At 36.6% G+C, this 17,221-nt stretch overlaps 1 protein-coding gene across 1 annotated transcript in view; it reads left to right on the forward strand.

The window, feature by feature from the left end:
• LOC124162046 (gem-associated protein 5-like) overlaps nucleotides 1–17,221 on the forward strand; it is a 44,045-nt gene that overhangs the window by 19,170 nt on the left and 7,654 nt on the right. The window contains exons 10-19 of the mRNA XM_046538379.1: nucleotides 380–519; nucleotides 2,077–2,248; nucleotides 2,371–2,490; nucleotides 3,260–3,463; nucleotides 3,901–4,048; nucleotides 7,472–7,565; nucleotides 7,694–7,857; nucleotides 10,571–10,790; nucleotides 11,229–11,474; nucleotides 13,470–13,665. Coding sequence (XP_046394335.1) covers nucleotides 380–519; nucleotides 2,077–2,248; nucleotides 2,371–2,490; nucleotides 3,260–3,463; nucleotides 3,901–4,048; nucleotides 7,472–7,565; nucleotides 7,694–7,857; nucleotides 10,571–10,790; nucleotides 11,229–11,474; nucleotides 13,470–13,665 — 1,704 coding nt within the window. The remainder of the gene's footprint in view (nucleotides 1–379; nucleotides 520–2,076; nucleotides 2,249–2,370; nucleotides 2,491–3,259; nucleotides 3,464–3,900; nucleotides 4,049–7,471; nucleotides 7,566–7,693; nucleotides 7,858–10,570; nucleotides 10,791–11,228; nucleotides 11,475–13,469; nucleotides 13,666–17,221) is intronic.

Consider the following 17,221-nt stretch of genomic DNA (forward strand, 5'->3'; position numbering starts at 1 on the left):
GTACCCTACCCTATTTTGCGAGCTTTATATGGCCAGTTTCTGGTAGGGTACCCTATTTATCTGGCCACTTTCTTTCGTGGCCAGAATTCAAGTTAAGGGGCTAGAATTTGTTTGTTTACCATGTTTGAAAAAATCTCGTCAGTTCGAAAATCACACATTACACTGAATGTTCAATTGATCGATGCATTTTAAAAGTTTTGGTGAGAAAAAAGTAATTGTGGAGCATCGTGCTTATGAGGATAAGAATGATTTACAAGGGCATTTTTTACTTCCTTTGAAATGACCTTCCTTCCTTCCTTATTCCATCATGAATTTCTTTGAAATCTGTTTTAAGCATAAGAGGTGTGATTTCATGTGAGTTTTGGAATATTTATTGTAGTGGCGGATGGTGTTACATATAGTAATCCAATTCAATCCATTGCAAAGCTGAGTGGTCACCAAAAGAAAGTTGTCCGTCTGTCCTGGAGCCCCCACTCTTCAGGCCGTTTATGCTCTGCATCCTATGATAACACCATTAGGGTAAGTCTTAATACATCACATCTACTCCTGTGTAGCTGAACAACTCTGGGCTCCAAGTGCCTCAAGTTATGATTCAATTCCTCTGAGAAGATGGTTATTTCATTGTTCATAATCATCTCTATGCTTAACAGAGCTGCTCTGTCTTACATTTTGACAAATTACATACTTGGCTGCTACCCTATCAAAAATGTCCTAGCAGTTACAAAATAAAATCAGAACTGAGATTGGTCAGGTTAAATCTGGAACAGATCTGGATCTATGTGTTGGGTACCAGGGCAAAATGTTACATATCAGATACCTTCTAATTTCCATCTTATTCCAAAACATACTTCCTACTGTCTTTTTTAGATGTGAAATTAATTTTTGATAGTGTATTCATAGTGTGTTATTAAATTCTACGTCTTAAGGTTGTTGAATGATATTGTGGAGCATATTTGAAGTGAATATGTATGTACTTTATCAATTATTGAAATTGTTTTGTTTGAATGTAAGTTTCATGTTAACTTGAGTACTTCATTGGAAACTCAAAAGTATTGTGACACTGTGAGGGAGGGTGCTATGTATATGTCCCGGAAATAAAAACCAGCCATCATTCCAGCCATTATTCCAATTACAAAGGCAGAGGTAAAGCTTCGATTAAAGGCTTAGTTATGCCTTTGTCTTATGGTTGATGTGGTAAATCAAGTATCTCAGTTATTAATCTGGATGCAACTCATTATTTATTTATTCCATCTGTATATATGGATATTTACTATTGCACACATCAGCCTCCTAGGCATAACAATCAGGTAATTAGTAACACAAACAAAACAGTTGCCCATAGGCAAGTTACCTAGAGATACATAGCAACATAAATAAATATAGATATACAACAGTTGATGAACACTAGTTTTATTAGGTGTCAGTCACTCTATTTTCATATCTCTCAATTATATCAAAGCATGGTGATACTATTTCATTTCTTACAGCAATCATAATGTCAAACACTCATAGCCACTGAGTGAATTAATCAGCCATCATTCATGCATTTTTGAATGCTTCATTCGCACATGGGGATATTTTCACCCTCTTAAAACATCAGGGATGAGCTCCATAGTGAATGGTTTCGATTTATTGGAACCATCCCTGTTCACACATTTAAGAGCAGTCAAATGGTCTTTACTTTTATTCCCTCCTTTGTAGTGGTCCTCTCTAGTCGTGGGAGGTTTGTCTGGAAGAAGGTTGAAATATATGTAAGCCCCTCTTATTGTATCACAGTGGCTGTAATTATCCAAATAGGTTTTCAGGACAGAAGCCCAGCCTTTTTTAGCACTGAGGTCAACACTTGAAGATTCCCCATATAGTTTATGTAGGGATTCATATTCCCTTTCTGTTTTTAAATCAAACAAACCATCTTTCAGAGCATTTAAAAGTTTACAATACATTTATGCATAATTTTCTCACAACTAACTACAAAAAGATCAATATTTCCTCTGGAAAAATAAAACGTTTCCTCTGTCTTTACGTTGTCATTCTTTATTACCCTTCACTCTTTATCACATTCTTTTTTTCCAATAGGTCTGGGATGTGATTCACCAAACTTGCCTCGCATGTTTCATGGGCCACTCTGGAGCCGGGCTGGCTTGTATTTGGAGTTCTTTTGACCCAGATATTATCATTAGTGGCTCCACAGATTTTACCCTCTGTTCCTGGAGAATATCTACTGCCAAACATGTGCCCAGGCCTACAAGTAAGCTTATTTTTCTTGCCTGTGATTTTTGATTTTGTTCTTGTGACTTAAAAATGTTTCTCATAGCTAGTGAAGAGCATTTTTACTCAGTAATAATAATATAAATTCCATCTTGGAAACAGCTGGTGCCACTGTCAAGAAAAAGCCACCTTCCAATGCCCCTTTGCCAGTTGAAAATGAGAAACATGAAAAGAGCAGCACTGATACTGTGAGCAGTGTACCAATGGCCAAGTCATCCAAAGGTTAGTGTTATCATTGCTCATGACTCTGAAAGAACCATCAGAGAGTGTGTCAAGTAGTCGCAGGAAAGTGGAAATTTTTAATTAGTCATGGTTGTAGTAGTTGGACAATGTTAATGTGAAACATTGTGTAACAAGCCAAGAATACTCTATTTAGATGTAATTTAAAACTTTTAAAAATACCTGTGTGCATTACATATATTCATTACATCGCAAGTCCTCATAATAAAAACAGAGTTACACTAGCATAAGTGTAAATGATAAAAAGGTATTTACACCTTATGCCTATGTTGCAGAAAAAAATTATTCCAAAAATTTTGTCTTAAGCATTTTTTAGATGTTTTTGCACATCCATTTAGCACATTTTTTCATTGCTATTATTCAGGCCACCTGTTTCTTCTCTAGTTTTATAGTCTTAAAATAACATGATGCTAGTAACTGACAAGCCTGTAGTTGTGAGCCTAATTCTGGTTTAGCCTTTCTTAACTCTAGTGTAAAACTCACTGTCAATTTGGCTATACATGTGTTTAATTTCCATTACTAAGTTTACTGCATTTATTTTCTAGTTACTGTATTTGTGTGTTTAATGTCATGGATATGGCATGGAAAAAACATAAAAAATTCACAGTGGCATATTGTAAATTACTTAAAATTTAAATTTGAGAATAGGTAAATTCTTGTTCCTGAAGACCTAGAATTATGCTTATACATATATTATACTTTACTTTCTCTGAGCACCCTGTTTAATTTTGGTGATTTTTTAAAAATACAGATGTGGAGAGCACAAAAGCAAGCTTTACTTGGCGAGGGTCCCTCTTCCCCATCTCTTGGAAGGTGGCGGGTGGTGTTGGCATGATCGACGGTGTGCGGCAACTGTTGGAGAGAGAGGAGAAGGGTGCAGGGGATGGTGCCATTGATCCAAAGTTGCAATTTTTTGGTGATAGGGATGATATGTATGACTTGCTTAAGAGAGAAGGTGAGCTGACGTCTAATATTCTTGGTGAACGTGGGAATTTGTTTGAGTGCTTATCAAGTTTATAAGTGGGATTGAGTATATTTATGGATTCAATTCAATGAAAAAGTTAAACAGAAATATTAATTAAACTGATGCATGTAAAATTAATCAACAACTATATTGAAATAGAAGATCCATGACGAAGGAAGTTTTAACTAAAAAAAAACTTCTGTGCCTTATGGTAAAGCCTACTTCATATATTAATTAGAAAATGGAAAATTCATTGGAAAATTTCCTTTTTGTGGTAATTGTAAGAAAAAAACATCTTAGTTATCTAGGTAGCATTTGATTGACAAAACGACTTCGTAATCTATTTTCTAGTTGGTACAAACTCATAATAGAAAGACTTATCTCATAATTCTACTTTTTAATATATTGAGTCTTCTATTTTGATGCAGAGGATCATCATATATCTCAGGACAATCTGGAGCAAGCCCAGTTGATGGCCTTGTGGCGAGGAAATGTTGCAGATATGGTTAAAGATGCCATTGTCAAGGGAAATCTGTCAGACTGGTTGGTCTCGATGGCCCCAGCAGCCTCTTACAAGTAAGTGATGTTAGTGCCTGGTTTTAAATAAATGGCTCTAATTTTGCAGTTGGGGATATCCCAGGGATGGAACCAGGGGTGGTGTGGGGGTGATTGCGGACTCACGGCTTGGCTGATGGGGCCCTCCTTACCAGGGGTTTTGGGGGCCTCTCCCGAGAAAGTTTAAGGAAAATGCATGCCGGGAAATAGATATTGACGCCATTCTGGTTCTTAAAAACTACGTACAAATTAATAAAAAATAGAAATTCCATGGGAAAAAAATTACTATTAAAAAGTGAGATTTTGGAAGCTTATAGAACTTAATAATTAACTATGGTTCCATTATCTGTGTATTGAGTTTGTTCCTTCAAACTGCACTGAAACCTCAAAAACCTCTAAAATAACCTTTACCAATAACCCTTTTGAAAAACATCAGTCTCTCTTTCATCTACTGACACCTTAATTTCATTTATGTTTTAAGGCAATATTTTTACAGTGATTATGTTGTAAACAAAGCAATAATGAAAACATTGAATTTTATAGTTGCTAAAAAAAAACTTTGGTTCAAGTAATGAGTATTTTTTCATTAAACATTTCGTATACCTACGTTTCATGATAGATGTGAGCGTTGTGGGGGCCCCCTAGGCTCGGGGCCCTCGACAATTGCCGACCTGGCCAGACCGCCCCTAGGTGGAACTTGTGAAAAGTGCTGAATGAATCATTCATTTCATCAGAAAATAAAGGATTCATGTATGAAACCTGGAATACATAATATTTTCTCCATGGTCATTGATACGGCGGAAAACCTGAGAAGAATTCCTTCAACTTGTTCGATAGGAAAACTTATTATCTCATTTCACTAGTATTTAACTAAACCTTTCATGCCCAGCTTGGAGCTTTTTCCTTGGTTGTTTTTTATAAGTTCTATTTTATTCAGAAAAATTCTAATGCTTCAATGGCTTCTATAGATGTTTCAATAATTAGGCCTCGGGTACGATACAAGCGGCGGGCGGCGAGCTGCGGGCGGCAAGCGGCGAGCGGCACGTGAGCGGCAGCGGTGGTTACAATACGAGCGGCAATTTTCTAACCGCTCAGGCTTCTCACCTTTTCTAACTTCAGTCTTCCTTTGTTTGGCTGTTTTTTCACTACTTCGATGTTTCTCTGCTTACATTTTCAACTACACTGAAGGATGAATCTACTGAGCGGCGAGCGGCAGTGGAAAAGAAATCGGTCTGGACTTGGAACCATGAGCGGCACTGGGCGGCGCCGCTCAAACATATCGTACCCACCCTCAATGGATTTACACGCAACTAAAAGAGGACCGATATCAAAGCGGCGCCGCTCACGCCGCTTGCCGCTCGTATCGTACCCGGGGCCTTAAGGATGTTTTTGTTTGCACTAAAATAGTTTTAGGATAAAGCAGTGATTTAGCGAGTGATTTTGTATGTAGTCGCCAACATGGGTCTTAAAGTTATTTACACCAAGAGTGAAATTTGCCATTTAGTAATGCATATGACATGTTGATGCAACTTAAAAACAGTCCTGACCAATATTCAGTACATCTTAGTCCGAATTCTGGCTAAGCCAAATGATATTTTTATGATGGTTTTCACCCTAAGTGTAAAGGGTGGTTTATGGAAAAAAATAGTGCATCATTAAATTACAAACTTAACAAAGAAGAAGCTTAACAGCTGTGCACCATATTGAAAAAAAATTAAAGCTTATGGATGCCCTCTGTCTTTCTTTTGAGAACTAACATCAAACTGCCACATATTTTATAATATGATTGAGTTTAATTGTTCCTTATCTGTTTTCATGCCCTTTCTTGAATTTATATTTTTTACTATCCATGATAATTTTCAGTCCAATTTTTTTCTTTATTTATTAATGGTTCGATTTAATAAGAAAATAGAAGAAAAGCACTAAAGCAAAAGATTATGACTCTTTGCATTTCATGCTTATTCAAAATCATCAAATTTTAGACTAGTTTTTGTGTCAATTTGCCCTTGGTTTGTGCCGATATTTTCTATGAACGTCACCACTGACTAGAGTTCTTTAAAACCCTACATACTATGTAGTTGTTGACACTATAGGTATATTTTAATGGGCTGAAAAAAGTATGCATCATCATTACTGTGTTTCTTTCTCTTAATTTTGACTAAGTTTCAGGGACTTTAAACTGGTTTTGGGTGTTCTTACATTTTCGAAGGTAAGGTGTCAATTTTACGAGACTTTTCGCGTAAAAGACTATAATGCTACTGTTGGCAAAATAATATCTCTGTATTAATTCAGATCGGGGATTTATTATGCTGCTTTCAAGACATATTTGTAGAAAAACAAAAATCTGCATGTCACACAAAGTTTAGGCTGATTTTTTTGTATGTGTGTCCGAAGCTCAGCAGCGCATGACAGATGTAGGTAACCCATGACACACCTATTTTAAATGAGGATGTTTTTACCAAATGTTTGGTATTTTGAGCTGTTCACATAGTCACTGTTAATCATAAATTACACGCCTGTATAAAATGCTGAATATTGTACTGAATAAACTGAAACATTTTATGATGTCTCTTTGCACACTTTCCAGAAATATGATCATAAACTTTAATCAAATGTAAACTATGTTGTTTACACTGGAACTTTATAAAAAAAATATGCAATAAAGCCAACAAGGGATTTTTTGTATTTCTTGTACTTAAAAGTCTGTTTTTGAGCTCTAGTTTGAAAAAGATGTTTGACTTAATTTGGGAATTTTTGGTAACATAGTCTTTACGTGTAAATAGCAGTAATTTCCATTCTAGCCATTTTTCTTTCCAATTTTCCTCATCCAATTTCATTATCAAAATGAAAATATGTTCAGTAGTATTGTACCTCACATTTGTAACCCTTTGTATCCTTTGAATTCCGTAATTAGAAAGTATGTATGAATGTATTTCCTATAAGTTATATTTATTTATCCTTGTAACATGGTATAGCTGGTATTCTTGATGGTGGATGCACTCAAATATGTTTCATACCCTTGAATGTTTTTAACTTCAAATTGTAAATGCTGAAGCTGTCTACACCCTTACAATACTACTAATGAATGGAAAAAAGTTTGGCATGGAAAGAATATTTTTTATGCTGAGAAATAGAAGTGACCAGAATTAAAGAGGAAAAAGATTTCCAGTAAGGAGGAACATCTTGAATCTCGCTCGAAATTCAAGAGTTCTTCCAAATTCTTGCTCTACTTAAAAAAGCCTGCTCGCTCAGCCTTCGGAAATCTTCATCTTATGTCAAGCGCTCCCCACAGTTAGTTTATTGCTAATTTTTTTCCTATAAACCGGCCATTGGAAATTTTACTTAAGATATTTTACTTAAATTTGCAGATAAAGTTATGCTATTTGACTGGAGTGATGTCTTTATTACTTTCTATAATTTGTTCAATATTCCTTTTTGTTTTAGGCTCTGGCTGGAGGCTTGTCAGGCATACTCTGAGCAGCTGTCAGCTAAAGGAAAGTACAACCATGCTGCAACTTACCTCCTTGCTTGCCACAAGGTATATAAAATTTGATCAATTCACCGTCTTTTTCAAATTATAATCCACTGCTGAATTATGGTTAACAAGGGAGCAGGGAAGTGCTTAAATTAGAATTCCTTCATTTATCAGTGTCATATCTTCCCTAGGTTGATGATGCCATAAAGCTGCTTCGAAGCAGATCATTGTATAGAGAAGCATTGGCCATAGCACGCTGCCGACTGGCGGCGGATGATCCCACTGCTCGAGAGATTTCCGTGGAGTGGGGACGCAATTTATTTACCAAAGGAAACTATGAAGTAGCTGCTATGTGGTAAGGAAATCTCTCTTTGTTTTTGTTGTTGTTGTTGTATTGTTTCCTAATCAACTTCTTCCCTGAGACTGAACCTAGTTATTCTTTACCCCTTACCTTATTCATGAAATACGACTGTTAAGTTTAAGCAAGTGTCATTAGACTTTAATAATAATAATAATAATAATGCTTTATTTGCCATGATAGATCAGATACATAAAAAAACATAACCGATATATGGCACGCCAGAAAAAAGAGGAATTTAGATACATATTACATGGATTTAAAGAAATAAATATTAAAAACACAGACAACTTTACATATGTGGTACAAACTGTACATGGAAATAGAAATACCGTATTTCCCGGCCGATAAGACGCACTTTTTTTTCTCCTAAATGTGCTGTAAAATTTGCCTGCGTCTTATGCGCCGATGGTATACGGATATCACGGGTATAATTTCGTCCTATAATAAGCAACCGTTTTGACAGGATAAATAATTACCATTAAGTATTTTTTAGTGTATCAGGCATTGAAAATAGTTCAATTCATTAAAAATTTTGATAATAGCACTCTTTTGAGCAGGTTGTTAGAAACAAAGTTTTAATACGTCGATGTCTAACTCCTTTAAAAAAATTCCCGGATAAGTCAGAAATGCATACAATGTAGCATGTTTAGTTTAATCTTGCAATGGGTGCTGCTGCAAAACTTACATACATTGAGCTAAAGGAGATGTCATCTACATGCTAATACATTGTATCTCTCACGATAAACTCACGAGTCTACCGGCACCACCGGCACTCAACCTTAGGTAACAAAGTATGAGCTCGGTGTTCCGTCAGTTCAGCCGTAATACGTATCTTTCTATTTAGTCTGCACATGTGCTTCTAAACACAGAAACTTGGTAATTTCTGTATAAAAAGTCAAAATTGGAATAACCTAATGGGATCTAAAGAGAGAAGATTGTCGTACAGTATTGCGTTTAAACTTGAAGTCGTGAAATATGCTTCGGAACACGGCAACCGGGCAGCTGCAAGGCGTTTCGGCCCACCTCCAACCGAGAAGATGATACGAGAATGGCGGAAGCAGAAGGTAGATTTAATGAATGCCAATAAGAGTAAGAAAACTTTACGTTCATGTTCTCCGAAATGGCCGAAGCTTGAGGAGCACGTTAAGACCTGGATAATAAATCACAGGAAGAACGGGATCACTGTTTCAACAAAAATGATTTTAATGGAAGCGAGAAAGTTGGCGATAGATATGTCTATTGCCGATTTTTCTGGGACAACGTCGTGGTGTGAAAGATTTATGAAGAGAAATGGTCTGTGCATGCGTACTAAAACCACAATAGCACAAAAACTGCCACCCGAATACGAAAGAAAAATCATCGAATTCCATAAATACGTACTTAACCTGAGAAAAATGAAGTGTTTTGAAATAGGACAGATAGGAAATATGGATGAGGTTCCCTTGACATTTGATGTGCCATCAAATAGAACTGTGGACGTTAAAGGTGCAAAGACAGTTACGATAAAGACTTCCGGCAACGAAAAAACACGCTATACTGTTGTCCTTGCGTGTTGTGCTGATGGTTCAAAACTCCCTCCTTTGTTGATCTTTAAACGAAAAACGCTGCCTAAGTGTACAATTCCACATGGAATTTATATCCATGTTCATCCTAAGGGATGGATGGATGGAGAGGGTATGAAACTGTGGTTGCAGAGGGTGTGGTCCCGGCGTCCAGGTGGACTTCTGAAGAAATCGTCTTTGTTAGTGTGCGATCAGTTTAAGGCCCATATAACAGAGTCGGCAAAAATCCTTGCTACAGAACTGAAGACGCATCTTGCTGTGATTCCTGGTGGATTGACTTCTCAACTGCAGCCTTTGGATGTTTCAATCAATAAACCATTCAAGGGATTTATGCGTGAAGAATGGATAAAGTGGATTGAGGCACCAACTCACGATTTCACACCGACCGGAAGAATGAAACGGCCGTCAATTTCTACCGTTTGTGAGTGGGTGAAAAAGTCCTGGCAGAAAGTAAAAACTGAGACTATCATAAAGTCTTTCAAAAAGTGTGGAATCAGCAATGCGCTGGATGGAAGTGAAGATGACATTTTGTATGAGGAAAGTGACGACTCCCGAGAAAATATGTACGCGAATGATTTTAGCAGCAGTGATGAGGAATTTCTGGGGTTCTATGACGAATAAACTCTGATATATTTGCTCATTAATAATTTTAAAGTTTTTTAATATTAAAGTTCCGTTTTTATGTAAAATTTTATCATTAAAATTCTTTTTTGTATTATCCACGTATTTTAGTTTTTTTCGTAAATTCTAACCTGAAAAATCCAGGTGCGTCTTATGCGCCGGTGCGTCTTATAGGCCGGGAAATACGGTACTTTAAGACTCGAGAGAGTCATCACTCATAAATTCATTTACAGAGTTATACATTTTTTCCAGTAAAAAGTCTTTAAGTTTTACCTTGAGGAGACTGGCACTTTGCATATTTTTCTATTTCTTAGGTAATTTATTGTAAATTCTGATTACCATTTCATTTGGGCCACATTTCAGCCTTTCGGTTCTTATACAGAAACAATGCAGGTCATTTTTCCTTCTTGTGTTATAAGAATGGATATCAGAATTAGTTTGATCTTTAATTGCATCTAGGAAAAAATTCCCCTGCTCCAGGAATCAAACAGTGGACCTCCATTTGAAATTTTTATTTCTTGCAGTTTCACTGCTGCTGGAGAATATCTTGAGGCAGCAAGAGCTCTTGCCAGCAGAACAAGTATCTTGGAGTGCATAGCAATGGCGGCTACTTTGGCACTGAAGGCTGGAGATGAAGGGAAGCATCTTGCACATGTACTGACTATGCAAGGCATGCATTCAAACCTGCAGAACAACAGCTGGGATGCAGCTATAGAATCTATCAAACCAGTGAAAGAATTTAAGGTGAGACATTAAAAAGTTTGGAATACTAGTAGTGTTGAGTTTTTTTTTATGGAGGAGAGATCAATTTACTCTTGCTTATGGGGGTGTCCATTAACTATGTTAGGCAATATTGGCAATTTTTTGACGTTTCCACCCCTTTTAGATGGAAAACAAAGATCTTTGAAATGGACTCATTTTTTTATGATCTTCCTTTTCAAAGCAAAGCATTGTGTGTTTAAGGCAAATTTTACAAACATTTAACCTTTGTCTGCAAATTTATCATCCCATAACAATAAAAAAATATGCCAAACGTACATGTTGAAAAAATTTTATGGTAAATTTATAAGTACTTAAATATAATTTTATCATAGAATACACTTCAAAATTTATAGAAATTGCTCCCTTTCAGACTCTTGAGACTTTTCCTCTAATCATGAAACTCATTTCTTTGTCTTCTAGTCACTTTGCCTTGTGGTTAAATTTCATCAGAGATTGGTAAAGGGTTTGGAGGGCCATGAAAAGGCTGAGGATGACTTGCTACGCGATTGGATTGCTGGTGGACGGGATGAGGGTTCTTGTGAGCACCTCTTGCAGCTGCCATCCAGTGACCTACCGTGGAATGATGACCCTGAGATGTCTGCAGATGATGCTTACACGCTCATTTCAAATCACCGAGGAGACAAAGTTACTGACCCTATCAAGAATGTGAGCATTTTTCTTTGATTTTATTGTCTTATTCTTGGGATATTTGCAGTCATTAGTGTGTAAATAGTGAAATTATTGTTAGTTTATGAATGCTTAATAATAATAATATCTTGATTCATCTGTAGCACAATAATAATTGTGGTAGATGTCGTCAATTAATACATCTCTTGTGAGGACACGGTAATAAGAAACATCCTGGATATAAAGGGCAGCAGAATGTACATATATGTACAATACAAATACGAGAGAAATCATACAATTGGAATCAAAGTGCTAAAGTACATTTAAAAGCTAATATGTAGTAGAGAAATCAATTTCCTCCAGTGAGTATATGGGTTTAGATAATAGGAATTCTTTTTATGGCCCTGCGGAAGACATTGTTGTCAACCGTTCTTGCTGAGTTGGGCAACATGTTGAAGCACTTAATTGCCTAGTTTTCATAGTTAAAATATTTGAACAGCCTACATTGAGGCATATCTAATTTACTCTTTGCTCTGGTGTCATGGTTATGTACATCAGCTCTTGTGGAGTACATTTGCAAATTTCCCTTGATGAACAGCAGAATATGAACGATCTATGAAGAAAAGATGAACTACCTTTAATCTATGTATGTAGATGATAAGATCATGTCATCATTTGAAACTCTTGATCCTTATAACGATTTCTATATCATCAAATTGAATCTTTGAGCTTTTTTCACTCATGGAACCTTGTGTTCATTTTTATGTTTATTTAAAAATTATATCTTTCGTATCAATTTGCAGTTCACGTTATAGCTAAAAAACAAATAAGATAGCTTCAATATCACTGGTGCCAGGATTCTGAGTATCCTTAACATCTAATCTTACTAATATTGTTGTAACTTTTCTACCTTTGCCATACTCATTCAGTCGTTGTTCAATGTTATTTGTTCATTCCTGAAAAACTTGAAGGAAGCAAAATAATGTAATCAAGAGCATAATATCCAGTGGTATGATCTGTGGAATATAAAAAACGAATCGGTACAAAACTTTTACCGGAATTGCATGTTACAGTGCAACCTCGATATAACGAGACCCCACGGTACACTAATAAACACTCGCTATAGCGAATTGTCGTTTTACCGGAGGTGGAGCAAATAATAGCCAATATACCTGTTGCGAGCAGATATACAGGAACAGGAGTGGTGCGGCGACAGATAAACATCTATCCGATAAACGTAAGCATAAATCCAGACGAAAGGCGATGTTTTTTTGCATCACTAAATTTCCTTACTCAAATAACGACTAACTATTCAAACAATTTATAAGCGCCGCACTGAATAAAAATCATGCAATGCATTGTTTCATCAATCATTATATTTATCGAACGACAGTTTACCACATAAATTTTAGACTGAGCACTCCATTAACTTCATTTCTAACAGATCGCTAGCAATTACAGAGGTTAAGGAGTCTTGATGAAAGTCTTCCGGCAGTGAAACCCTCGCTATGGCGAGAGCCAACACCGAAAGGGTCTCGTAAAAACGATTTTTTTAACACGCTTATTATAGGGTCAATTGACGGTGCATCGGCTATCTCTTGTAATAGCGGGGGTGTCGCTATAGCCCGTACTCGCTTTAACGAGGTTCCACTGTAATTCTTTCACCCACTGCTGAACACCTACATTCCGGAAATCAAGAAATTTAGTTCATACATGACACATTTTTTGTTGTTTAGTAACTGATGTATGACTTAAGTGAGCACATATTAGAAGCAGTAATGATAGGAGAATATGTTGGGTTGTTGCCTCTTTGATTTCGAGTGTGTGTCCTAATTTTTCATGACTAGAGATATGAAAAGGGTGTGGTTATTTTTAAGGCCAAAAGTGGCTTTGTTTAACCCTGAAATCTGTTTTATTTTGACAACAACATAATGGATGTAAATCAAGTGTCATCCTCGTGTTAGGCCAACCTATTACCATTGAAATTTGACCGGAAGATGAAAGACTGATTTATGTAAGTTCTTTCTTTTCTAGTTTTTCGTTGAAATGGCAGAGGAGCTTGCATTATCCATTTGTGCTGCATCATCAGGAGGAGAGCTGAATGCCAAAAAGTGGAATCATTTGCTGAGGGCAATGGCCTTGTGCTACTCTCAGCAACTGACAGGATCAGCATCTGGAGAGACAGGCAAACACTGTCTTCTCAAGTTCTGCAAACTGCTATCTCCGAATGGTCAGTATTGAGCATAACTGTGTTTTTCCACAACCAAGGACTTAGATAAGTTCTTGACACTCATGGATATTTCTATCTGCTTTATTGTTGCTGTGGGCAAACTCAATCCTGAGATGGCACAGACAGCTTTTCCCCATCGTCAAAATTAAACTAAGCATAGTAAGACATCTAAATACCCTGAATTTGATGAAACAAACATGAAATTCAGTAGTTGTTCCTTGGAAAAATCTATGAGATGTTGCAAAATCAGAAGATGGAGTGGAATTTTTCCACATTGAAAGAAATTCATGCAATTTTCCATCATTATAAACTTTTGCTCCTGACCAAGGCTTCGATGATTTAAGTGTACAGGGGCCGCCACGGTGATAAATTTACGGAGTCACCACCAATACACAAATTGTGCAAAAAATCCACAGGGAGAAAATCTTTTGCCTTGACCGGGATTTGAATCTGGATCCCCTGATTTCTGCTCGAGTGCTTAATCCAGTTAAGCTATCAAGACATCATTCTCCCCTGTGGAAATTTGAAGACTATACTACTGGACCAGTATAGTGCTCAAATTTCCTCAGGGGAGAATAATACCTCAGTAGCTTAACGGGCTGAAGCACTTGACAGGAAATCGGGTGATCTGGGTTCTAATCCTGATCAAGGCAAATGATATTTCTCTGTGGATTTTTTGCACAAGGTTTTGATGTTAATACATCATCTTCAAGGTACAAAATTCTTCCTACCGAACTATTTTGTACCTTGAAGATGATGTAGTAACATCAAAACCTTGTTCAGGAGTAAAAGTTTATAATTGCGGAAAATTGCAAGTGTTTCTGTCAATATTTAAGGCTGGCTGAAGCACCCTCATCTCCTCTCCATAGGGCTTGGGGGGTTGAGGGGGGGAGAGAAGGTGACTGGGTTGGGGAGAGAGTAATGAATTATTCTTTAATCCAAATTTTCAGCCCAGACTGGTGTGTGATGTTGTTTTCATACGAAACAAAATTTGGTTTGGTTTAAATGCTGAATTTATTCTTCTATGAAGGTATTGGCTATTTTGACAAGCACTGGTTTTAATGCGTTTCGTCAGGGGTGATATGTCTATTTGTATATTTTTGGGATCAATTCAATCAATTATATATGTACTCATAACAGCTATTTTGGGCTGTTACTTCACATTTTATCATGAAATTTTGATTATGTTCCTTGAGCCGAAAAAGTAATTTTTATCATGCCTTCATAAATATAGGTGAAGGTATCTATTCAGTGGTTACATCATTCTTTCTCATCAAGCTGGTTACTTGTAAACAAAAATTTAAATTCTCTGAAAGTTGTCTCTCCCTTGGAAAGAGGAGTGCAATTTATTCGCACCTTCAATTACAGATGGGCTGGATACACCTACAAAAGTAATGTGCCAAGTACGATTTTGCTCTTAAAATGTGTCTGCACTTTAAGATATAAGTAGCCTCATCAATAATTGTCTATTAATCTCAATATTAAAATAAATAATAGCTAACATTTAAAAATGCCACATTTTTCCATAATGACAGAGTAAACCACAGCATTCTTAAGACTTCACAGTTGTAATGCAAATTATAGGGCTAGCTTTGAAAGTGGACTTATGCGTATAGGGTCATTCCATGTCAGTTCACCCAGGCATGGCACCTACCGACTCGGATTTTAATGAAATTTTTGTCACTAGCTACTATCACCTATCTAATGACCCATGTAAAATATTTCCTCTCTCACTCTCATAGTTTGCAAGATATGAGGAGTCGAAGTTTGAGATGTTTGCTCAGAAGTGGTGCTCGTGGGAGTCAAATTCCAGAGTGCAGGGCACAGGGTAAAAATTCATAACTCAGAAACCACATAATATATTTGAATGAAATTTTGACCCCTTGTCTATCCAAGTACATAGCTTCCATAGTAATGTCTTTTATCCCCATTGCATTGTTATGTTAGCCAAAATGATGTCAACAGTTGTTAATTAGCCGATTTTTTTAGCTCAAAAACATTACTTCATATTTTCAGAATTATCACCAAAAGGCAGAGCAGTTAACTCATCCAATTTTTTTTTAAATTGAAGGTTAATATGTGCTCCAATATACTGTGAAATAAAAATGGTGGTGTTTTGACTGCCACCATGAGTATTTCAGGTTTTACTTTTTTTTCTGCCCCCGTAAGAGGGATTTTGGACACGTACTGTAAGATAATAAGTAAAAGTGTATCCATACCTTCATGAGGATATATTTGAAATATTGGTCAGTAAATCTAAGACCAAACATGTAGTCTAGTGAATGTGGCTCTTGTTCATACAATTGTTTTTAATGACAATACTTGGCTTGTGGCAGCTGAGGGGAAAAGAGTCCAAATGGCTCAGAAATGTGAAATGATGCTTTTTTTCCTGGAATTTACCCATTTTTCAAGTGTTTAGTTTATGGAAAAATTGGTATCAAAATACATTAGACTCTTACTGTGCATTAGAGGATAAATGAAAATACTAATTTAAATAAAATTATTTAAATAATACACTTCAATGTGTTTAAGGCATCTCCTGAACATCTCTAGAGGCTCTCACGGGCAACTAAATGCTTAACAGTACCACCAATTCCATCACATGGGGATTTTCCATATGGGTGCATAAATTTCACTTTCACATCATGTTCTTCCTCGTGTTTAGAAATCACTAATCCAAAAAACCAGTGGTCATCATAAGCACATGCAACGTACAAGTTTGTTAAGATCTGTGAAAAAGTGATTAAATGAGTCCCGCTGAACTGGAGTTGTACAAAGTTAGCCTCACTTTCACAGAAGAAGTACGGTCTTCCAGACCCTTGGTGATGGAAGAGCTGGCAGAGCAAATGGTATTACTTATAGATATGCAGTAGGTTGTCACTAATATCCACATTCCTTGATGGCAACTGGAGTATTAAATTTCTATTTCACTGGGAGAGATAATGCTGACATTATGTGCCCTTCTCCCCTGCCTCCCATATGATTGTATTACATGACAAACTTGAGAAGGTAATACAATCCCACCTATTCAGCCTCACTTTCCAGTGTTATTCCATCTCCCCAAGGAATGAGAGAATTAAGTGCAACCTCTACATTAGGAAGAATAAAATGTTTCAATGTATCACAGTGAGGGCATGATAAATCAAAATAGATTCTAGGGTACCACTTTTAGTCTTCTGCCAAGTCTTCTTGTGTGAAGATGCTCCATGGGTGTCCAAGTTTATTCTGTGTGTACGATCAGTGTATATTTACCAGTACATTAATTGTGTGTGCTATGAGTTAGGCGAAGCTGCTCATCGTGAACTTCGACATTAAAAAAGGTTAGTGTCTCCACTATGCTTCAAAATGAGCAAATTGTTGAACTGTGCAGCATTGGAAAAGTAATTGCATCTGATTGCCTCAAAAAAAGCTACACACCAGTGGTGCAACTGAACAAAATTGAGATCATGAGTATGCTTCAAAAACAGCTGTTATCGCTCAGAAGTGGTGTACCTGGGGAAGTCCTATCCAATGTCTGCGAACATCACAGAATATACTGTTTGAAAAAGTATGAAAC

Source organism: Ischnura elegans, chromosome 7 (assembly GCF_921293095.1).
Source record: "Ischnura elegans chromosome 7, ioIscEleg1.1, whole genome shotgun sequence".
NCBI lineage: Eukaryota > Metazoa > Arthropoda > Insecta > Odonata > Coenagrionidae > Ischnura > Ischnura elegans.